Source organism: Schistocerca cancellata, chromosome 3 (genome assembly GCF_023864275.1).
Source record: "Schistocerca cancellata isolate TAMUIC-IGC-003103 chromosome 3, iqSchCanc2.1, whole genome shotgun sequence".
Taxonomy (NCBI): Eukaryota; Metazoa; Arthropoda; class Insecta; order Orthoptera; family Acrididae; genus Schistocerca; species Schistocerca cancellata.
In genome coordinates, this window is record NC_064628.1 from 803,340,313 (window position 1) to 803,365,501 (window position 25,189).

The 25,189-nt window shown below is 44.8% G+C and overlaps 1 protein-coding gene and 1 non-coding gene across 2 annotated transcripts in view; one reads left to right on the forward strand and one right to left on the reverse strand.

Moving 5' to 3' along the window:
• Window positions 1-25,189, forward strand: part of LOC126176584 (disintegrin and metalloproteinase domain-containing protein 22) — a 1,067,821-nt gene that overhangs the window by 823,755 nt on the left and 218,877 nt on the right. The window contains exon 8 of the mRNA XM_049923744.1: window positions 20,885-21,115. Within this exon, the coding sequence (XP_049779701.1) occupies window positions 20,885-21,115 (231 nt within the window). The remainder of the gene's footprint in view (window positions 1-20,884; window positions 21,116-25,189) is intronic.
• On the reverse strand, window positions 587-658 carry Trnap-cgg (transfer RNA proline (anticodon CGG)). Its single transcript has one exon. It is a non-coding gene; the product is annotated as a tRNA-Pro (tRNA).

Sequence of the window (25,189 nt, forward strand, 5' to 3'; positions counted from 1 at the left end):
TTTCGATATCTACCATTTTGTCATCTGTGCGACAATCTAGAGAAGGAACTACAGTGCAATCTTCCTCTGTGAAACAACTTTGGAAAAAGACATTTAGTATTTCGGCCTTTAGTCTGTCATCCTCTGTTTCAGTACCATTTTGGTCACAGAGTGTCTGGACATTTTGTTTTGATCCACCTACCGCTTTGACATAAGACCAAAATTTCTTAGGATTTTCTGCCAAGTCAGTACATAGAACTTTACTTTCGAATTCATTGAACGCCTCTCGCATAGCTCTCTACACTACATTTCGCTTCGCGTAATTTTTGTTTGTCTGCAAGGCTTTGGCAATGTTTATGTTTGCTGTGAAGTTCCCTTTGCTTCCGCAGTTGTTTTCGTCGCAGTCAGCAAGACACTTGCTACGATCTCTACTGTGACCATTTAAATCAACTTCAAACGTTCCACCAGCAGGGTGCACATGGTTCAAATGAACTATGAAACTGTTTCAGAACTGGTTGTCGGATTTTAGCGCTGATTTGGAGGCCTGGAAATGCGCGAAACAGCCGCCGCCATGCGATTTGTTACCACACCGTTGTACAAAATGTAAGGGCTCGTCCGGGATTTGAACCCGGGACCTCCTGCACCCGAAGCAGGAATCATATCCCTAGACCAACGAGCCTATTCGTTCCGAAAACGCACTGCATGTGAATGACGCCACCGTTGATGGTCTCACCATGTAGGGCTGCAGCTCAGCCAGCCTTGGCATACGGGAAGCTTCATTACCAAGAACATGGTTATCTGACGCTACATCATCGTACCTATTCGTATCGGCGCTGTGGGTGATTTACTATCCCAACACACCAGCGTAGTTTGTCATCACCTACTGTATGAATACTTATTTCCATGACTGTATGTTCTATGCTCAGGAAATTGAAGGAACAACTTCAGCGTGTTCGTCGCCACAACAGTGCAAACGGACTTCTCCGTGACTGCGCACCAGAGAGCCCGGATCTCGCACTTTCCGACTTCCATGTGCTTGGTCCAACGAAAGTCGCACTCTGTGGAAAGCAGTACCTTGGTGATGTAGAGGTTATTGATGCAGCAAGACGTTGGCTCCGACGTCGACTAGTAGAGTGGTACCATGCTGGCACTCAGGGCTTCCCAATAAGGTGACGTAAGGTCATCGCACTAAATGGAAATTATGTTGAAAAATACGGTTTTGTAGACAAAAGAGTGGAGAATAATAAGTTGCATGGGAATACTGAGTAAAATCAATCTCTTTTGAGTAAAAAAGTGTTGTATTATTTATCGAATGCCCCTCGTATTAAGTGTCATAGCCGAGGTTTCAAAGGGATTCCAGTTATTTTATTAACGTTGGTTAAAATAAAACAACAGTAATTACGAAGGCGTATGAATACAGATAGACGATGTACAAATCCACATGCAAAACAATCAACACGTGTAATAAATAAAGTATGTGACCAAAAGTATCCGGACATCTATTAGTGGACATTAAAATGGGGTGTGTCAACCCCTTTATGACGTCATGAACTCTGCTGGAGACACGTTCAGTAAGGTTTCTGAATAGAGTCTCAAGAGGCGAAAGCAGAGAAGATAGTGATTTTGGACACTGGAGTCTGAAGCGAAGCCGACATTCTATCTTACCCCTCACGGCATCCATTGGGTTCAGGTGGAGACTCAGGACAGGACAGTCTATTTCAGAAATCAATGCCTCTCAGACGCTACTTTCTGACAAGGTGCATTGTCGTGATGATACAGTTATCCACATTGTGGAAACCTCCTCTCCTAACTGTTTCTCTAAAGAAAACATGCTGTAAAATATGTTCATATACTTCCTCATTTAGCGTCTCTTTAGCGCAATAGGGCACCATACACTAATCATGAAAAACTCCCCCATACCGTAACACCACCTCCTCCTCCACACTTCGCTGTTGGCACTAAGGATTATGGCACGTAAAGTTCTCCGTGCATTCGCAAAAACTCAAACCCTTCCACTGGATGGGGTATAGCGTGTTTCGTCACTGCAAACTACTCCTTTTCATCATCCAATGTACAGTGGCTACACTATTTACATCACGTCAAGTGTCGCTTGGTTATAGAAATCCCTGATTTGTTAGGAGCTGCTTGTCTATCGTACCCCATCATTTTTCAACACCCTACGCACATTTGTTGTGATAACTGAGCTGGTGGAAGCACTATGGAATTGACAGCTGGTTCCTTCCAGTGATTTCATGCGATTTTTTACAACCACCTTCCGCAATGCTCGATTATATCTGTTCGTCAGCACATGAGGTCTGCCGGGTATTGTTTTAACTGTGGTTGTTCTTCTTATTGCCAATTTACAGTCACATCTCCAACTGTTGACCTGGGCATCTTAACAAGGGGTGGAATGTCCTCGATGGGTTCATTTCCCAGGTGACAACAACGTTTAAGGTCACTGAGCGCTCCTGACCGACACATTGTCCTGTTGCTGTTTTTCTACTGACAACATAGGCATGCGTATTCAAATACAAAGATATGTAAACAGGCGTAATAAGCCTACATAAGGCAACAAGTGTCTGGCGCGGTTGTTAGATCGGTTACTGCTTCTACGACGGCAGTTTATCAAGATTTAAGTGAGTTTGAACATGGTCTTATACTAGAGCGAGGGACACAGCGTCTCCGAGGTAGCGATGACGTGGGGAATTTTTCAGTACGTGAATATGATGAATTCGGTAAAACATCAAATCTCCGACACTGCTGCTGCGGCCAGAAAAAGATCGGGACCAACGACGACTGAAGAGGTTCAACGTGACAGAAGTGCAATCCATCCGAAAATTGCTGCAGATTTCAATGATGGGCCATCAACAAGTCTCAGCTTGCGAACCATTCAACGAAACGTCATCGATATGGGCTTTCGGAGCCGAAGGACCACTCGTGTTCCATTGATGACTGCACGACACAAATCTTTACGCCTCGCCTTGGCCTGTCAACACTGACACTGGACTGTTGATGACTGGAAACATGTTGCGTGATCAGATGAGTCACGTTTGAAATTTTATCGAGCCGATGGACGTGTGCGGTTATGGAGACAACCTCATGAATCCATGGACGCTGCAGGTCAGCAGGGGACTGTTCAAGCTGGTGGATGCACTCTAATAGTGTGGGGTGTGTGCAGTTGGAGTGATATGAGTCCCCCGATACGTCAGTGTCGTCGTAACTGCCGCCTGCCTCACGTCTGCTGTGCAGCGAGCTACCTTAATTTAAGTATTAACTGTATTTTTCTTACTTGTCACTTCTTCTTCCGTGTGTATTTGCTTTTAGGAAGCATTAATTGTCGGGTGCTATTAATAGTGTTCCATAGATTTCGTGTTTGTTTTGAATACAGTCAGAGAGACTCCCTTTAGTCAGCCATAGTGCCAGTAGTGCTAGTGTTTGTTTTCAATACAGTCCAGAGACAGGTAGTGCTATTTTCATTGTTTTCTACAAGAAGTGGCTAGCAACCACAGTTTAGTGAATAAACAGCCGCCTTTAGTGAATTAGCAGTCTAGTTAAAGGTTGATTAACTCTCTTCAGTAAATTGATTTCATAGGATGGATAGGATGTGTGACTGCTGTGTACGGGCGCAGGAGGAGCTGGCCACTGTTCGCGAACAGCTGAGCGTGTTGATGGCCGCGGTCAGCCGTCTTCAGGCTGCTGCCTCGGAGTGTAGCGGCAGTGGGGAGTCTGGTGCGTCGCAAGGTACACCCCAGGTGTTACATGCTTCACCCACTGTCCCTGCTGTCGAGACATCTTCGCGGGTACCGGGCGCGGTTGGGCCACCCTCTCCCCAAGGGGAGTGGCGGGTTCAGCGGCGTTCGCGGCGCGCGAGGCGTAGGGTCAATGTGGAGGCTGGCCGTGTGGCATCGCCCGCTCTGCCTGTGAGTGGACATGTGGCTGCTCCTTCAGCAAAGTCCGAGCAGGCACACGGGAGGAGGGGTTTATTAGTTATTGGGAGCTCCAACGTTAGGCGGGTGATGGAGCCCCTTAGGGAAATAGCGGGAAGGTCGGGGAAGAAGGCCAGTGTTCACTCTGTTTGCTTGCCGGGGGGTCTCATCCGCGATGTGGAGGAGGCCCCACCGGCGGCGATAGAGAGCACTGGGTGCACCCGACTGCAAATTGTTGCTCATGTCGGCACCAATGACTCCTGCCGTCTGGGTTCAGAGGTCATCCTCAGTTCGTACAGGCGGTTGGCGGAATTGGTGAAGGCGGAAAGCCTCGCTCGCGGGGTGAAATCAGAGCTAACTATTTGCAGTATCGTTCCCAGAACCGATCGCGGTCCTCTGGTTTGGAGCCGAGTGGAAGGCTTAAACCAGAGGCTCAGACGATTCTGCGGAGATCTGGGGTGCAAATTTCTCGACCTCCGCTATCGGGTGGAGAAATGTAGGGTCCCCCTGAATAGGTCAGGCGTGCACTACACGCCGGAAGCGGCTACAAGGGTAGCGGAGTACGTGTGGAGTGCACATGGGGGTTTTTTAGGTTAGAGAATCCCCTCCCTAGGCCCGACAAGACGCCTCCTGAGATGCGGCAAGGTGGGAGTAGGCAAAATGCAACAGGGAATAACAATATTAATGTGCTAATAGTAAACTGCAGGAGCGTCTACAGAAAGGTCCCAGAACTGCTCTCATTAATAAACGGTCACAACGCCCATATAGTACTAGGGACAGAAAGTTGGCTGAAACCAGACGTAAACAGTAATGAAATCCTAAACTCAGATTGGAATGTATACCGCAGAGACAGGCTGGACAGTGAAGGAGGAGGCGTGTTTATAGCGATAAGAAGTGCAATAGTATCGAAAGAAATTGACGGAGATCCGAAATGTGAAATGATTTGGGTGAAGGTCACGGTTAAAGCAGGCTCAGACATGGTAATTGGATGTCTCTATAGGCCCCCTGGCTCAGCAGCTGTTGTGGCTGAGCACCTGAAGGATAATTTGGAAAATATTTCGAGTAGATTTCCCCACCATGTTATAGTTCTGGGTGGAGATTTTAATTTGCCGGATATAGACTGGGAGACTCAGACGTTCATAACGGGTGGCAGGGACAAAGAATCCAGTGAAATTTTTTTAAGTGCTTTATCCGAAAACTACCTTGAGCAGTTAAACAGAGAACCGACCCGTGGCGATAACATATTAGACCTTCTGGTGACAAACAGACCCGAACTATTTGAAAAAGTTAATGCAGAACAGGGAATCAGCGATCATAAAGCGGTTACGGCATCGATGATTTCAGCCGTAAATAGGAATATTAAAAATGGTAGGAAGATTTTTCTGTTTAGAAAAAGTGACAAAAAGCAGATTTCAGAGTCCCTGACGGCTCAACACAAAAGTTTTGTCTCAAGTACAGATAGTGTTGAGGATCAGTGGACAAAGTTCAAAACCGTCGTACATAATGCGTTAGATGAGTATGTGCCAAGCAAGATCGTAAGAGATGGAAAAGAGCCACCGTGGTACAACAACCGAGTTAGAAAACTGCTGCGGAAGCAAAGGGAACTTCACAGCAATCATAAACATAGCCAAAGCCTTGCAGACAAACAAAAATTACGCGAAGCGAAATGTAGTGTGAGGAGGGCTATGCGAGAGGCGTTCAATGAATTTGAAAGTAAAGTTTTATGTACTGACTTGGCAGAAAATCCTAAGAAATTTTGGTCTTATGTCAAAGCGGTAGGTGGATCAAAACAAAATGTCCAGACACTCTGTGACCGAGATGGTACTGAAACAGAGGATGACGGACTAAAGGCCGAAATACTAAATGTCTTTTTCCAAAGTTGTTCCACAGAGGAAGATTGCACTGTAGTTCCTTCTCTAGATTGTCGCACAGATGACAAAATGGTAGATATCGAAATAGACGACAGAGGGATAGAGAAACAATTAAAATCGCTCAAAAGAAGAAAGGCCTCTGGACCTGATGGGATACCAGTTCAATTTTACACAGAGTACGCGAAGGAACTTGCCCCCCTTCTTGCAGCGGTGTACCGTAGGTCTCTAGAAGAGCGTAGCGTTCCAAAGGATTGGAAAAGGGCACAGGTCATCCCCGTTTTCAAGAAGGGACGTCGAACAGATGTACAGAACTATAGACCTATATCTCTAACGTCGATCAGTTGTAGAATTTTGGAACACGTATTGTGTTCGAGTATAATGACTTTTCTGGAGACTAGAAATCTACTCTGTAGGAATCAGCATGGGTTTCGAAAAAGACGGTCATGTGAAACCCAGCTCGCGCTATTCGTCCACGAGACTCAGAGGGCCATAGACACGGGTTCACAGGTAGATGCCGTGTTTCTTGACTTCCGCAAGGCGTTCGATACAGTTCCCCACAGTCGTTTAATGAACAAAGTAAGAGCATATGGACTATCAAACCAATTGTGTGATTGGATTGAGGAGTTCCTAGATAACAGGACGCAGCATGTCATTCTCAATGGAGAGAAGTCCTCCGAAGTAAGAGTGATTTCAGGTGTGCCGCAGGGGAGTGTCATAGGACCGTTGCTATTCACAATATACATAAATGACCTAGTGGATGACATCGGAAGTTCACTGAGGCTTTTTGCAGATGATGCTGTGGTGTATCGAGAGGTTGTAACAATGGAAAATTGTACTGAAATGCAGGAGGATCTGCAACGAATTGACGCATGGTGCAGGGAATGGCAATTGAATCTCAATGTAGACAAGTGTAATGTGCTGCGAATACACAGAAAGATAGATCCTTTATCATTTAGCTACAAAATAGCAGGTCAGCAACTGGAAGCAGTTAATACCATAAATTATCTGGGAGTACGCATTAGGAGTGATTTAAAATGGAATGATCATATAATGTTGATCGTCGGTAAAGCAGATGCCAGACTGAGATTCATTGGAAGAAACCTAAGGAAATGCAATCCGAAAACAAAGGAAGTAGGTTACAGTACGCTTGTTCGCCCACTGCTTGAATACTGCTCGGCAGTGTGGGATCCGTACCAGATAGGGTTGATAGAAGATATAGAGAAGATCCAACGGAGAGCAGCGCGCTTCGTTACAGGATCATTCAGTAATCGCGAAAGCGTTACGGAGATGATAGATAAACTCCAGTGGAAGACTCTGCAGGAGAGACGCTCAGCAGCTCGGTACGGGCTTTTGTCAAAGTTTCGAGAACATACCTTCACCGAAGAGTCAAGCAGTATATTGCTCCCTCCTACGTATATCTCGCGAAGAGACCATGAGGATAAAATCAGAGAGATTAGAGCCCACACAGAGGCATACCGACAATCCTTCTTTCCACGAACAATACGAGACTGGAATAGAAGGGAGAACCGATAGAGGTACTCAAGGTACCCTCCGCCACACACCGTCAGGTGGCTTGCGGAGTATGGATGTAGATGTAGATGTAGACTCTGACAGGTGACGCGTACGTAAGCATCCTGTCTGATCACCTGCATCCATTCAAGTCCACTGTCCATTCCGACGGGCTTGGGCAATTCCAGTAGGACAATGCGATACTCCACACGTCCAGAATTGATACACAGTGGCTCCAGGAACACTATCCTGAGTTTAAACGCTTCCTCTGGCCACCAAACTCCCCAGACATAAACATTATAGAGCATATCTGGGATGTCTTGCAACGTTAAAAGGTATGTGCTAAGGTCTGATCAGGGTAGATGCAGTAACATATCTGGGATGCCTTGCAACGTTGAAAGGTATGTGATAAGGTCTGATCAGGGTAGATCCAGAAAATAAAGTCGGTAGTTGGTTGGTTGGTTGGTTTGGAGAAGGAGACCAGACAGCGTGGTCATCGGTCTCATCGGATTAGGGAAGGATGGGGAAGGAAGTCGGCCGTGCCCTTTCAGAGGAACCATCCCGGCATTTGCCTGGAGTGATTTTGGGAAATCACGGAAAACCTAAATCAGGATGGCCGGACGCGGGATTGAACCGTCGTCCTTCCGAATGAGAGTCCAGTGTCTAACCACTGCGCCACCTCGCTCGGTTAAAGTCGGTAGTTGCCAACCGCGAGGTGTAATGAGTATAATATCTTTGAGTAAGAGGATATTTGATGGTTAAGAGAGCCGCGCGCGCAGTAAAAAACTAGTGAGTCGCAGCTAGGTGCCTGGAGGAAGCCGACGTGTAGTGACAGCTTTAAGGTAGGACGCGCGCTCCTGCGCAGTTACACTCAGAGAACTTTAGAACGAAAGTGAGAGAAGATAGAGGCCTCTATGCAATATATATGTGCAGTACATGATTTGAAATTGATTTTGGCATAACTAAGGTTATCAGAGCAAAGTTATTTCAAGTAACAAATTTTATGCCATTGCACAACTGGCATTATTCAAGGCAAGATATAATTTCATTAAATAAACATCGGGGCCAAAATTTAATTTTTCAGTACCATCTTAATGCCATAGCACAAACGGCATTATTCTCTTAAACTTGATTGCTGAGTCAAATACATGTTTCATTACTGGCAAAATGGAGGAGTGCAAGAAACAAGTTCGCAGACGCAGTCAGATGCAGGTTTGTTGAATAATTAATTTGGAACAATCTTATCATTGATACTTTCACTAATTAAAAAGGAAATTATTTTGGTTAGATACTTTCAACGTGGTTTTGAGAAGAAATCTCCACCTCCACGTACTCTTACCTTAGCCGGTCCATGCCACGTCGTGTTGCGGCACTTCTGCGTGCTCGCGGGAGCCCTACACGATACTAGGAAGGTGTACCAGTTTCTTTGGCTCTTCAGTGTAAGAAGGGTTCAAATGTCCGTGAAGGGCTTCTTTCCCGGGTTACAAGCAATGACTAGCCCACGTTTGAAATCATTGAGTGCTCCTGGCCTATACGTTCTCCTGTTAATGTTTCTCTACTGACAACATAATACTCCCCATCTGCTTTGTAACTTCTGGGTTCGCCCCTACTGACATCTCGTGGTCAATTCGTCACTACGGGGTGTTAGGATATTTTTGATCAGGTATTGTGCTTCTGAGGGAAGTAGATCTAACACGAGCTGGTGGATTAAAATTTAACTATGGACTTGGTGCCAATATTACACTAAAATAATATATGCAACGGTAGGTTCTCTAGAAAAATTGTCAAAAACTTACTTGATTCACTTTAACTCTCAATCCTCAATCCAACGGTCTCGATTTTGAAGTTGTCTCTGTTCCTTTTAGCCGGCCGGAGTGGCCAAGCGGTTCTAGCCGCTACAATCTGGAACCACGCGACCGCTACGGTCGCAGGTTCGAATCCTGCCTCAGGCATGGATTGTGTGATGTCCTTAGGTTAGTTAGGTTTAAGTAGTTCTTAGGGCTTCCCCATGAACCACGGACCTTGCCGCTGGTGGGGAGGCTTGCGTGCCTCAGCGATACAGTTGGCCGTACCGTAGGTGCAACCACAACGGAGGGGTATCTGTTGAGAGGACAGACAAACGTGTGGTTCCTGAAGAGTGGCAGCAGCCTTTCCAGTAGTTGCAGGGGCAACAGTCTGGATGATTGACTGACCTGGCCTTGCAACATTAACCAAAACGGCCTTGCTGTGCTGGTACTGTGAACGGCTGAAAGCAAGGGGAAACTACGGCCGTCATTTTTCCCGAGGGCATGCAGCTTTATTGTATGGATAAATGATGATGGCGTCCTCTTGGGTAAAATATTCCGGAGGTAAAATAGTCCCCCATTCGGATCTCCGGGCGGGGACTACTCAAGAGGACGTCGTTATAAGGAAAAAGAAAACGCGTTCTACGGATCGGAGCGTGGAATGTCAGATCCCTTAACCGGGCAGGTAGATTAGAAAATTTAAAAAGGGAAATGGATAGGTTAAAGTTAGATATAGTGGGAATTAGTGAAGTTCGGTGGCAGGAGGAACAAGACTTTTGGTCAGGTGAATACAGGGTTATAAACATAAAATCAAATAGGAGTAATGCAGGGGTAGGTTTAATAATGAATAAAAAAAATAGGGGTGCGGGTAAGCTACTACAAACAGCATAGCGAACGCATTATTGTGGCCAAGATAGACACGAAGCCCATGCCTACTACAGTAGTACAAGTTTATATGCCAACTAGCTCTGCAGATGATGAAGAAATTGAAGAAATGTATGATGAGATAAATGAAATTATTCAGGTAGTGAAGGGAGACGAAAATTTAATAGTCATGGGTGACTGGAATTCGAGAGTAGGAAAAGGGAGAGAAGGAAACATAGTAGGTGAATATGGATTGGGGCTAAGGAATGAAAGAGGAAGCCACCTGGTAGAATTCTGCACAGAGCATAACTTAATCATAGCTAACACTTGGTTCAAGAATCATAAAAGAAGGTTGTATACATGGAAGAATCCTGGAGATACTAGAAGGAATCAGATAGATTATATAATGGTAAGACAGATTTAGGAACCAGGTTTTAAATTGTAAGACACTTCCAGTGGCAGATGTGGACTCTGACCACAATCAATTGATTATGAACTGTGGATTAAAACTGAAGAAACTGCAAAAAGGTAGGAATTTAAGGAGATGGGACATGGATAAACTGAAAGAACCAGAGGTTGTACAGAGTTTCAAGGAGAGCATAAGGGAACAATTGAATGGGGGAAAGAAGTACAGTAGAAGAAGAATGGGTAGCTCTGAGGGATGAAGTAGTGAAGGCAGCAGAGGATCAAGTAGGTAAAAAGACGAGGGTTAGTAGAAATCCTTGGGTAACAGAAGAAATATTGAATTTAATTGATGAAAGGAGAAAATGTAAAAATGCAGTAAATGAAGCAGGCAAAAAGGAATACAGACGTCTCAAAAATGAGATCGGTAGGAACTGCAAAATGGTTAATCAGGGATGGCTAGAGGACAAATGTAAGGATGTAGAGGCTTATCTCACTAGGGGTAAGATAGATACTGCCTACAGGAAAATTAAGGAGACCTTTGGAGAAAAGAGAACCACTTGTATGAATATCAAGAGCTCAGATGAAAACCCAGTTCTAAGCAAAGAAGGGAAAGCAGGAAGGTGGAAGGAGTATATAGAGGGTCTATACAAGGGCGATGTACTTGAGGACAATATTATGGAAATGGAAGGGATATAGATGAATATGAAATGGGAGATACGATACTGCGTTTGACAGAGCACTGAAAGAGCTGAGTCGAAATAAGGCCCCGGGAGTAGACAACATTCCATTAGAACTACTGACTGCCTTGGGAGAGCCAGTCCTGACAAAACTCTACCATCTGGTGAGCAAGATGTATGAGACAGGCGAAATACCCTCAGACTTCAAGAAGAATATAATAATTCCAATCCCAAAGAAAGCAGGTGTTGACAGATGTGAAAATCACCGAACTATCAGTTTAATAAGTCACAGCTGCAAAATACTAACGCAAATTCTTTACAGGCGAATGGAAAAACTGGTAGAAGCCGACCTCGGGGTAGATCAGTTTGGATTCCGTAGAAATGTTGGAACACATGAGGCAATACTGACCCTACAACTATCTTAGTAGAAAGATTAAGGAAAGGCAAACCTACTTTTCTAGCATTTGTAGAATTGGCGACAGCTTTTGACAATGTTGATTTTAATACTCTCTTTGAAATTCTGAAGGTGGCAGGGGTAAAATACAGGGAGCGAAATGCTATTTACAATTTGTACAGAAACCAGATGGCAGTTATAAGAGTCGAGGGGCATGAAAGGGAAGCAGTGGTTGGCAAGGGAGTGAGACAGGGTTGTAGCCTCTCCCCGGTGTTATTCAATCTGTATATTGATCAAGCACTAATGGAAACAAAAGAAAAATTCGGAGTAGGTATTAAAATTCATGGAGAAGAAATAAAAACTTTGACGTTCGCCGATGACATTGTAATTCTGTCAGAGACAACAAAGGACTTGGAAGAGCAGTTGAACGGAATGGACAGTGTCTTGAAAGGAGGATATAAGATGAACATTAACAAAAGCAAAACGAGGATAATGGAATGTAGTCGAATTAAGTCGGGTGATGCTGAGGGTATTAGATTAGGAAATGAGACACTTAAAGTAGTAAAGGAGTTTTGCTATTTGGGGAGCAAAATAACTGATGTTGGTCGAAGTAGAGAAGATATAAAATGTAGACTGGCAATGGCAAGGAAAGCGTTTCTGAAGAAGAGAAATTTGTTAACATCAAGTATAGATTTGAGTGTCAGGAAGTCGTTTCTGAAAGTATTTGTATGGAGTGCAGCCATGTATGGAAGTGAAACATGGACTATAAATAGTTTGGGCAAGAAGAGAATAGAAGCTTTCAAAATGTGGTGTTACAGAAGAATGCTGAAGATTAGATGGGTAGATCACATAACTAATGATGAAGTATTGAATAGAATTGGGGAGAAGAGGAGTATGTGGCACAACTTGACAAAAAGAAGGGACCGGTTAGTAGGACATGTTCTGAGGCATCAAGGGATCACAAATTTAGCATTGGAGGGCAGCTGGAGGGTAAAAATCGTAGAGGGAGACCAAGAGGTGAATACACTAAGCAGATTCAGAAGGATGTGGGTTGCAGTAAGTACTGGGAGATGAAGACGCTTGCACAGGATAGGGTAGCATGGAGAGCTGGATCAAACCAGTCTCAGGACTGAAGACCACAACAACAACAACAAGTTCTAGGGGACTGGTGACCTCTGAAGTTAAGCCCCATAGTGCTCAGTGCCATTTTTTTGTTCCTTTTATGATTTTCCGGCGTTATCGATATTTTTTCGTGTGAGGAAGTGAGTGTATTTTCTGAAATGAGCAATGTAGTGTGCACGGAGTGGATGTTAGTAGCGTCGGAGAGCAGGGCCTCGGGCAAGTGGGTGTCGCTAACGACGTGTGTACCGCGTGGCGCGTTATCGAGTTAGCGTCAGGCGCGCCGGACGCGGATCCGAGTTTTAACCCCGTTACCTCCGCTCTGCCGACTCCCGCCCCAGTTCCGCTCTCGCTGCCTCCCACAGGCCTCCTCTGTCTCCTCCCATCCCACTGGTAACGAGATTCATCGCGTTCACCCAAGTATGCAAATGTACGCTCCCACTGTCCAGGGGTATTCTGTCAAGCGTATTACGTCCCCCCACCCCTCCATTCCCCTGCCCACCCATCCCTCTCTCTCTATAGAATAGCGAGACACTGCCACATCCTTCTAAAAACTCACGTAGTTCCGCGCTTGACAGAGATATTAGATTGGTGCATAAGCTCGTAGCGTTTTTTCACAAGTTTAATAAACACCACAGACACACATAACAGAAAATTTAGTTATCAATAATACACTGAAGAGCCAAAGAAACTGGTAAACCTGCCGAGTATCGAGCACGCAGAAGTGCCGCAAAACGAAGTGGCATGCACCCGGCTAATGTCTGAAGTAGTGCTGGAGGGAACAGACACCATGAATCCTGCAGGGCTGGCCATAAATCCGTAAGAGTACATGGCGGTGGAGATCTCTTCTCAACCCCACGTTGCAAGGCATCCCAGATATGTTCTATAATGTTCATGTCTGGAAAGTTTGTTGGACAGAGGAAGTGTTTGAACTCAGGAAAGTGTTCCTGGAGCCACTGTGTAGCAATTCTGGATGTGTGGAGTATCGTACTGTCCTACTGGAATTGCCCAAGCCTGTTGCAGTGCAGTGGACATGAATGGATACAGGTGATCAGACAGGATATTTACGTACGTTTCACCTGTCACAGTCGTATCTAGACGTATCAGGGGTTCCACACCACTCCAACTGCACGTGTCCCACACCATTCCAGAGCCTCCGCCAGCTTGAACAGTCCTCTGCTGACATGCATGGTCCATGGATTCATGAGGTTGTCTCCATACCCGTTCGATACAATTTGAAAAGAGACTCGTCCGACCAGGCAACATGTTTCCAGCCATCAACAGTCCAATGTCGGTGTTGACGGGCCCAGGCTAGTCGTAAAGCTTTGTGTCGTTCAATCATGTACACGAATGTGCCTTCAGCTCCGAAAGCCCATATCGATGGTACTTCGTTCAATGGTTCGCACGCTGACACTTGTTGATGGCCCAGCATTGAAATCTGCAGCAATTTGCGGAAGGGCTGCACTTCTGTCACGTTGAACGAATCTCTTCAGTCGTCTTTGGTCCCTTTCTTGAAGAATCTTTTTCCCGGCGCAACGATGTCCCTGATTTGGTGTTTTCTCGGATTCCTGATATCCACGGTACACTCGTAAAATGGTCGTACTGGAAAATCCCCACTTCATCGCTACGTTGGAGATGCTGTGTCCTATCGCTCGTACGCCGACTATAACACCACGTTCAAACTCACATTTTAATGACCTGCCATTGTAGCAGCAGTAATCGATCTAACAACTGCGCCAGACACTTGTCTTATGTAGACGTTGCCCATCGTAGCGCCGTATTTTGCTCGTTTCATATCTCTGTATTACCAGTTCCTTTGGCCCTTCAGTGTACATTCTCCTTCACTATTGATAACTGTTTGCCAACGCTGAGGCAATTTCCGATTCCGCGACTTTACAAATATCCTGGTTTTGGGGCGAAGAACGCGTCGATCCATTTTCGGAGCGTATTATCATCCGGAAAGGAAGTGTCTTGAAGGTTGTTCGAGAAATAGCGTAAAAGCTCAAAATCTGAGGTCGCTAGATCAGCTGAATAAGGTGGGTGCAGAATGACTTGACAACCCCTGTATAGTGTTTTATGTCAGTCTAGCAGAATGCGGGCGGAGGTTATCGTAAAGTAAAATCACTTCACGCAGTCTTCCTAGTCGTTGTTCTTGGACTGCATCTGCAAGTCGTCTCAGTTATCGACAAGAAATGTCAGGGGTGATGGCTACACCTCGGGGAAGCAATTCGTAGTACACCAAACCGTCACTGTTCCACCAGATGAATAATATTACCTTTCGTGGACGGGCGCGAGTCTTTGTACAAGTAGTTGCTGCTTTGTTTGGTCTCAACCATTCCTTTCCTTTAGCAGAAAGATACCATTTCTCGTCACCACTAACGATATATGGTAGGAGTGAACGGTGTTGTTCACAAACCAATTGATGACGAGCAAGCAGAGATGCACTTACGGCCATCCGCAAATTTTTGTGATTTTGACTTTGTGCGGTACCCTCACGCCCAATCGTCGTACGTTCCTCATTGCATGCAAATGTCGCACTCTAATGGAACGATAACGGTTCATCACATTTGCCAGTTCTCGACTACAATGATGTGGATCATACTGGATTCATGCATTTAAACAATCTTCATCAAACCGCGAAGGCCTTCCTGAACGTGGAGAGTCACTAATGTCAAAACGATCCTCCTCAAAACGAGAAAAACATTTTCTTGTCTTGCTCTGTTCAGTGGCAAACGTTTCTGGCTGCCTCTTCTCCTGTGACCCCTCTATTGAACTCAATCAGAAGAATAAGTCGGGAATGTTCCGATTTTCCACTTGGCACTCCATTTTCTAGTGTCCACAGCTCCACTCGCTATCTACAAATGACATAATGATGATATGTTAATTCCATTAGCAACAGTGAACTAAAAAATAAAAAATGACAATCGATAAATAAATCCAAAGCAACCTGAATATCAACATGCAAAACCCAAACGTTACTAACTTATGTGTCAACCTAATACTGTTCAGACTTCACGGAAGTTCAAAGCAATTTTACCGTCGATTTGATTTCGTCTTAAGTACTTTTGCATCAAATGTTCTGAGGTGCAGATATTATAGTAGTGGAAAATCGTAGTTTTTGCCCTTGTGGTATCGGTATGAGAAGGGACAAAGCTTCAATTGAATAAAAAATGTACCACATGACGCACACACGAAAGCAAACGTAGAGAAGTGTGGGTCATGAGTTTTGACGCCTCTGCAGGGTCAAACAGGCTGCGCAAGTATATTGTGGAAAGAATTGTGGCATAGTTGTGAGGGTTCCTTCATTCTGTATCTGTATTACCTCACGTACTGCTACGTCGACCTTAAGAACCGCCACTGATTGACGCGTTTCAGGATGTAATTCTGGTACGGGTGATTCCTCGTCCAGAAGACAAGATGAGGAACATGATGACAGTATTATCGAAGAGAGCAACGGAAATAATAGACACACTGCACGAGATGGTATTTGCCAGTGTCGTATTAGTCAGGACGCGTACACTGTCTGTTTCTGTTCCTTGAACTGCCTCATTTGACGCTATAGTCACGCCGACCTCTCGTCATTTGATGTCCAGCTTAGGGATGGGCGAGAGTTATCGATGCATCAAAATATCCATATTTCTACAAAATGATATCTGTATATTTCGTCGATCACTTAATTATCGATGTGTCGGTTAATCAGTATTTAATATTAAATATCGAATGTGATATTTTATTAGTGTTTTCTTCATTCATTGGCACTGCATTTCTCATCAGCGTATTTCTTGCCCATTCCAACTATTACCAATCTTTGCAGTCTAACAGTATACGTCTTACAGTGGACTTAATTTAATTTCATAGTTGAGTACAAGATTTGAACACGAATATATACTGCATATTCATTCACTTTGATTTTCTCATTGCAGTGTCAGCTCTAATAGTGGAAATAACTAAGGACATTCGTTCCGAGCATAGGCGGATGGGTCAGTTGTCACTTGAACAGAGAGCTCAGATGTAAGACAAGAAAACTCTAACAAGCCTTCAATTTTGCCACGGCATGAAAAACTGTTGACCGAAAGATCAATCGCAAAAGAAATTCCAAGCTCTGATTCTCTGCCAAATGAGCTAGAACGTCACCTCGATCAACCACGTTCAGGACGGAACTGTGATCCTGTAAAGTTCTGGACTGATAGTCGTCATTTCACACCTGTTTTGGCAGAAATTGCTCAAAACCGCTTAATATGTCACGTCTGTTCTGTTCCGCCCGGAAGAGTGACTTCCATAGTAAATTTGTACGACATGTGACAGAAAACAGTAGTAGGCTGATTGGAAAACATATTAAATAAAGAGTTCTGTTAATGTCTGTCAGCCATGATTATCGCTTTCATTAATTAGTTTTTGTCTAAATAATTAATTTTATAATACATTGTGTGTTTTATTGGTTAATGGCTAATGGCTCTGAGCACTATGGGACTTAACAGCGGAGGTCATCAGTCCCCTAGAACTTAGAACTACTTAAACCTAACTAACCTAAGGAAATCACACACATCCATGCTCGAGGCAGGATTCGAACCTGCGACCGTAGCGGTCGCACGGTTCCAGACTGAAGCGCCTAGAACCGTTCAGCTACCACGGCCGGCTATTGGTTAATGTTGGGTATAACTAAAGTATTTGTCAATTTTTAAATGTTTGTTAATCATTTGCCGGCCAGTGTGGCCACGCGGTTAAAGGCGCTTCAGTCTGGAACCGCGCGACCGCTACGGTCGCAGGTTCGAATCCTGCCTCGGGCATGGATGTGTGTGATGTCCTTAGGTTAGTTAGGTTTAAGTAGTTCTAAGTTCTAGAGGGACTGATGACCTCAGCAGTTAAAGTCCCATAGTGCTCAGAGCCATTTGAACCATTTTTGTTAATCATTTATGAGACTACGATCATTTTTTTTAATTCCTGTAAATTTTGAAAATATCGACCGATAAATCGTAACATCGATACTTACGGTCGATAATACCTATATCTTTTGTAAATATTGGTACAGGATATAGCCATACATTTAAATAGTCCAGTATTATGTGCGCTACTGGTTGATCTCTGGCAAAATTCTCCCGTACTTCATTCAGTTCCACTGAGTAGTTAATATGTTACTTTATCTACATCATCCTTTAATTTTGCACATCAGCGTAGATTAGGTACGTTTACGTTACTGACACACTTCATGACGAACCTTTGAAATTTAAGTGTTTTGTATAAATTTTTCCGTTGTTTTCACGTCCAGTTTGGGGCATAACGCAATTACAGAGGCGTAGGAGATGAAAATAAAAGCACCTGTCGCGCGTGACAATTCGCTGCGTGCGTAAACAAACCAGCCTCAAACAAAATCGGCTGCCGACGTGTTTCTCATTTTTTTCCTCGCTGCCGCGCTCGTTTTCGGGTTATTAGCACTGATAACCAGCCCCACAGCTTTGCGTCGGCCACAGAGCGTAGCTCATCGCCAGCCCGGATGCAGTAACGCGTCAGCACACGCACGCTTCAGGTGTCGGACCTGCCAGAACTGACACGTTCATTTAATCCGCAGAGCGGTGCGGCGCTGCGAGCGGTAAAAAGCGCGCCAATTAGCGAGCGCCACGTGCGTGACTTCTCACCTGCCGCGGCTGCAGTACCGGCCACTGGCGTGAAACTCATACAGGGACTCCGCCTAATACGACCTTAGTTCGCTGCCAGGCCACCTGGAGCGCTGCAAGTTTATCAGTCCAAGATCTCAGCTTCCTATTGGACGATTTAAACTCTTCCACATTTGACGTGTTGAGAGTACGAGTGGTATAAGTGCTTGCTGAAGCAAACTGAGTAAATGACTGTCAAAGTTAAATGGCTATTTATAAATTCCTATCGACACATCAGATATTTTTTTCTAGTGGTCACTTAGTCTGTCTATCTGTAGGTATGGATAAACTTACGTTTCATGACTAAGGACGTTAAGTAACCAATGTAACACTTTTTTCTGAAAATACACTACTGGCCATTAAAACTGCTACACCACGAAGATGACGTGCTACAGACGCGAAATTTAACCGACAGGGAGAAGATGCTGTGATTTGCAATGATTAGCTTTTCAGAGCATTTACACAAGGTCGGCGCCGGTAGCGACACCTACAACGTGCTGACATGAGGAAAGTTTCCAACCGATTTCTTATGCACAAATAGCAGTTGACGGCTTTGCCTGGTGAAATGTTGTTGTGATGCCTCGTGTAAAGAGGAGAAATGCGTACCATCACGTTTCCGACTTTGATAAAGGTCGGATCGTAGCCTATCGCGATTGCGGTTTATCGTATCGCGACATTGCTGCTCGTGTTGGTCGAGATCCAATGATTGTTAGCAGAATATGGAATCGGTGGGTTCAGGAGGGTAATACGGAACGCCGTGCTGGATCCCAACGGCCTCGTATCACTAGCAGTCGAGATGACAGGCATCTTATCCGCATGGTTGTAACGGAGTCAACAGATGGGGACGTTTGCAGGACAACAACCATCTGCACGAACAGTTCGACGACGTTTACTGCAGCGTGGACTATCAGCTCGGAGACCATGGCTGCGGTTACCCTTGACGCTGCATCACAGACAGGAGCGCCTGTGATGGTGTACTCAACGACGAACATGGGTGCACGAATGGCAAAACGTCATTTTCTCGGATGAATCCAGGTTCTGTTTACAGCATCATGATGGTCGCATTCGTGTTTGGCGACATCGCGGTGAACGCACATTGGAAGCGTGTATTCGTCATCGCCATAGTGGCGTATCATCCGGCTTGATGGCATGGGATGCCATTGGTTACACATCTCGGTCACCTGTTGTTCGCATTGACGGCACTTTGAACAGTGGACGTTGCATTTCAGATATGTTACGACCCGTGGCTCTACCCTTCATTCGATCCCTGCGAAACCCTACATTTCAGCAGGATAATGCACGACTGCATGTTGCAGTCCTGTACGGGCCTTTCTGGATACAGAAAATGTTCCACTGCTGCCCTAGCCAGCACATTCTCCAAATCACTCACCAATTGAAAACGTCTGGTCAATGGTGGTCGAGCAACTGGCTCGTCACAATACCCCAGTCACTACTCTTGATGAACTGTGGTATCGTGTTGAAGCTTCATGGGCAGCTTTACCTGTATACTCCATGGAAGCTCTGCTTGACTCAATGCCCAGGCGTATCAAGGCCGTTATTACGGCCAGAGGTGGTTGTTATGGGTACTGATTTCTCAGGATCTATGCACCCAAATTGCGTGAAAATGTAATCACATGTCAGTTCTAGTATAATATATTTGTCCAATGAATACCCGTTCATCATCTGCATTTCTTCTTGGTGTAGCAATTTTAATGGCCAGTAGTGTAGGTTGGTTTTATTCAGGATTCATCATATTATTCCCCATTCTTTTGGCTACCAAACCCCGTTTTTTAACATAATCTCCGTCAGTGCGACGACCTCACGTCACCTTACTGGGGTCTAGCGGTTCTGGCGCTGCAGTCCGGAACCGCGGGACTGCTACGGTCGCAGGTTCGAATCCTGCCTCGGGCATGGGTGTGTGTGATGTCCTTAGGTTAGTTAGGTTTAAGTAGTTCTAAGTTCTAGGGGACTTATGACCTAAGATGTTGAGTCCCATAGTGCTCAGAGCCATTTGAACCATTTTTTTCACCTTACTGGGAGGGACTATATGCCCAATGGTACCGCTCTACTGGTGGGCGTCAGAGCCAACATCCTGTTACATCAGTAACCTCCCTATCATTCACATACTACTTTCCACGGAGTGTGTCATTCATTGGGATGGAAGTCGGAAGGTTAGAGATCCGGGCCGCAGGGTGGATGACAAAGAACAGTCCAGTGAGGCTTTGTGAGTTCCTGTCGGGTGTTCAGACTTGTGTGAAGCTTTGCCAGCTCTCCTCAGACATTCTGCAAGCGCCTATGAATATCTGCGATGCTCTGGTTTTCCGCCAAAAGAAACTCAATGAAAGCTCGGAACGCGTCTCCCTTACTGGCGCCGTATTGAAGACAACACCAAGCGCCGCCAACGATCGGAACATCATGAAACTATAAAGGCTGGAGCGAGAATATTCCACGATGTCCTACAACAAATTAAGTAGTTTTTCAACCAAAACTGGCCGAGAAAAAAAAGTATTGCATTACTTATTGATCGCCCCTCTCACTCTTGCTGTCAGGCGTTAAGCCATGCAGACCCGCAGACGCGCACAGCTGCTTATATATTGCCTGGCGCACAACTTGTTATTTACCGAGACTGTAAAATGTATTTTGTTTGCAGCTGCGCGCACACCGCCGCCATAACTTCATATGCATGCCTCTCGGCCTTCCTTTAGCAGAAACATCCTCACGTGATCTTCGAAGCTCGCACCAAGACGACCAAGGGGTGTGGCAACCAGGGCAACCTCGAGTGGAGCATGAAGCACCGCCGGCCCAAGCACGTGGGGGCGGGTCCCGCCTCCGCCGCCTCCGGGCCCGCCTCCTCCGCCTCCGGGGGGCGGTACAGGCGCGACGTGCGCGAAGCCACCAAATACATCGAGACTGCCATCGTCATCGATAAAGCCATGGTGCGTACACACAGCCACACTCAACTTGCCGCTCTTTTACAAATCCTAGTTCGATTATTACCAGTCTATCGATTACAAATCGACTACTGCAGATGAAAGCTGAGTTGTTCGTCATAACTGAAATCATACGTAATAATAAGTTCCACTTTCGGACACCATATAAAACTGTAGTTCTCCACAGCTATAGTTCTACTTATTTACAGCTTAAACGCCTTTTTAGTTTGTTTCAAGTGCTGGTATTCTGTTTCTCTTTTATAAATTATCCCCCAACTAGACTAGCGATATATGGATGTCAGAAACACCCCTTATTCGGAGTGACATAATAGATATTGTGAGATATTACTATTAATTAATTAAAACATTAAAAAGGATGTCTCAAAAACTTTCGTAATACTTTGTCTAGATCAGAGATTTCCATACCTTTTCTCGTGGTGACACCTTTCTAATACACAGGGTGACAACTGACTCACCGACGTCGTATTATGCGAACTACACTGAAGCGCCAAAGATACTGATACAGGCATGCGTATTCAAATACAGAGATATGTAAACGGGCAGAATACGGCGCTGCGGTTGGCAACGTTTAATATTTTTTGTGGGATCTGAAATTTAAATACCTCTCTCACACCGGCCTGATTTAGCTTCACTGATCAGGATAGTAAAAAACATGCGTATCTTAAGGGAATTTTCATTCACAAAGCAGGCTTATCACATTCGCACAGTTCAATACTGTTCTATCCTGATTAAATTGAGCTTAACTTAAATTCCATAAGGCAGTGAAGCAATTTAGAAGTCTCGGTGCGACGAAAATTGTCAGTCGATCTCCTGAAAACATTTGTAATAATTATTAACTTTCGGTGATCACATGGGGAAGACCGGAGATCTGCTGGTAAGACCGTGTTAGCCCATTTATTGAAAGTAATAAACTGGATATCTTGAGCGTACAAAACGGCAGGTTCGTCCAGTGTAAATCAGACGTTCCCCACTGATCCCGTGCAACACAGCTAGTAAGCAGACACTGTCAATAATAATCAGTTAAATAATACGCGAACACACTTACTTTAGTTTAGTTCATGTACTAAATTCCTTCTCATACAGAATCTCATCAAGATAGCGACTAGCTCAACAATACCTACATATACATCTTCGTTCTTTCACGGCTAATCGGCAAGATCTGAATCATTCTTTTCATAAGAGAAGACATAGATAGCAGAGAAGCTATTCCATGGAGTAAATGCACGTTCCAAGGAATAATAGGGCTTGAAACTACTTTGCATTGATAATCATCGTATATTAAAGTTTAGGAATCAGTAAAATAAGAAGAGATATTTCGAGATATGTACTGAGTTATATAATTTATAAAATTTCTGAAAATATCGCGGAGAGACCGCTGCAAGAGACATTACAAAAGCTTATTTAAAACAAGTGTCTGGCGCAGTTATTAGCACGGTTACTGCTGCTACAATGGCAGGTCATCAGGATTTAAATGAGTTTGAACGTGGTGTTATAGTCGGCGCATCTCCGAGGTAGCGATAAGTGGGGATTTTCCCGTACGACCATTTCACGAGTGTACCGTGAATATCAGGAAGCTGGTAAAACATCGGCTCCCTAACACCGCTGCGGTCGGAAAAAGATCCTGCAAGAACAGGATCAACGACGACTGAAGATAATCGTTCAGAGTGACAGAAGCGCAACCGTTCCGCAAATTGCTGCGGATTTCAGTGCTCGGCCATCAACAAGTGTCACCGTGCGAACCATTCAACGAAACATCATCGATATGGGCTTTCGGAGCCGAAGGCCCACTCGTGTATCCTTGATGACTGCACGAAACAAAGCTTTACGCCTCGCCTAGGTCCGTCAACACCGACATTGGACTGTTGATGACTGGAAACATGTTGCCTGGTCTCACGAGTCTCGTTTCAAATTGTTTCGAGCAGATGGACATGTTGGGTATGGAGACAACTTCATGAATCCATGGACCCTGCATGTCAGCAGAGGACTGTTCAAGCTGGTGGAAGCATTGTAACGGCGTGGGGCGTGTGCAGTTAGAGTGATATGGGACCTCTGATACGTCTAGATACGACGCTGACGGGTGACACGTACGTAAGCATCGTGTCTGATCACCCGCATCCATTCATGTCCATTGTTGATTCCCGACGGACCTGGACAATTCCAGCAGGATAATGCGAGACCGCATACGTCCAGAATTGCTAGAGTGGCTCCAGGAACACTCTTCTGAGCTTAAACACTTCCTCTAGCCACCAAAATCCCTAGACATAAACATTATCTGGGACACCTTGAAACGTGTTGCTCACAAGGGAACATCCCCATCGCACCCCCCTCAGATTTAGTTATCAGTTGGCACAATGTATAAGCCTTGAAAAACTGAACACAGATCAATCGAGAAAACAGGAAGAAGTTGTGTGGAACTATGGAAAAATAAGCAAAATATACAAACTGGGTCGTCCATGCGTAAGATAAGCAATGTTAAGGGCAATATGAGGTGAGGAGCTCCGTGCTCCCGTGGTTAGCGTGAACAGCTGCGGACCGAGAGGTCCTTGGTTCTAATCTTCCCTCGACCGAAAATTTTAACTTTTTATTTTCAGTTTATGTGAGAAACTCTTATGTTTTCATCACTTTTTTTGGAGTGATTATTACATCCACAAGAAAACCTAAATCGGGCAACGTAGAAGAAACTTTTCACCCATTCGCCAAGTGTACTAGTTTGGTGGGTCGACAACATATTCCTGTCATGTGACGCACGTGCTGTCACCAGTGTCGTATACAAAATATCAGACGTGTTTTCCTGTGGAGGAATCGGTTGACCTATGACCTTGCGATCAAATGTTTTCGGTTCCCATTGGAGAGGCACGTCCTTTCGTCAACTAATCACACGGTTTTGCGGTGCGGTCGCAAAACACAGACACTAAACTTATTACAGTGAACAGAGACGTCAATGAACGAACGGACAGATCATAACTTTGCGAAAATAAAGAAAGCAAAATTTTCAGTGGAGGGCAGATTTGAACCAAGGACCTCTCGTTCCGCAGCTGTTCACGCTAACCACGGGACCACGGCGGTCCTCACCTCACTTAGCCCTTAATATTGCCTATCTTCCGCATGGACGACCCAGTTTGTATATTTTGCTTATTTTTTCATAGTTCCACAGAACTTCTTCCTGTTTTCTCGATTGATCTGTGTTCAGTTTTTCAAGGCCTATCCATTGTGCCAACTTATAACTAAATCTGAGGGGGGTGCGATGGGGATGTTCCCTTGTCAGAAAAGATCTCCACCTCCTCGTACTCTTGCGTATTTATTAACAGCCCTGCCGCACTGATGGTGTCAGTTCCCTCCAGCAGTACTTCAGACATTAGTCGAGTCCATGCCACGTCGTATTGCGGCTCTTCTGCACGCCCGCGTGACCCGTACACAATATTAGGCAGTTGTACCAGTTTCTTTGGCTCTTCAGTGAATGAATAACCTTCGTAATACTTTGTCTAGACCAAAGATTTCCTTACCTTTTCTGTTGGTGACACCTCTCTAATACACTCGGTGACTCAGTTGCCCCTACCGAAGTCGTTTCGTGCAACTCGCAGTGTAATTTTGCTCGCTACACTCTAGCTATTAGTCCCACAGAAAAAATGAACAGGACCTTTTTGTAGGAAATTCGGTAAAGTTTATAATTTTCGAGTTATCCAAGACCTACAAAAGTAACCTTCAAACACACCTCCACCACACACTCATGCCTCATTAGTTAGGATTTCTAATATGTTTTTCGTGGCACACGAATTTCCTGCTACACCAACTATTCCCGATATTCGACCTGTTTTGGTCTCTATTGATTGGGCTGTTATGCCAATAGCATAGCCGGCTATTTCGTTCACGTTATTAGTTTAAACGTACTCTTGAGGGTAATGATAGGAGAAAGACCTTTGTAAACTTTGCGCTAAAATCAATTACGTTGACAATCCGATCATGACGTAACCCTTGCAAGCACAGTAGTTTCGTAGTCAGAAGACCTGTCGAATGCAACGATGTTATTGTTTATTTTATGCTGTTAAACTTGATAAAATT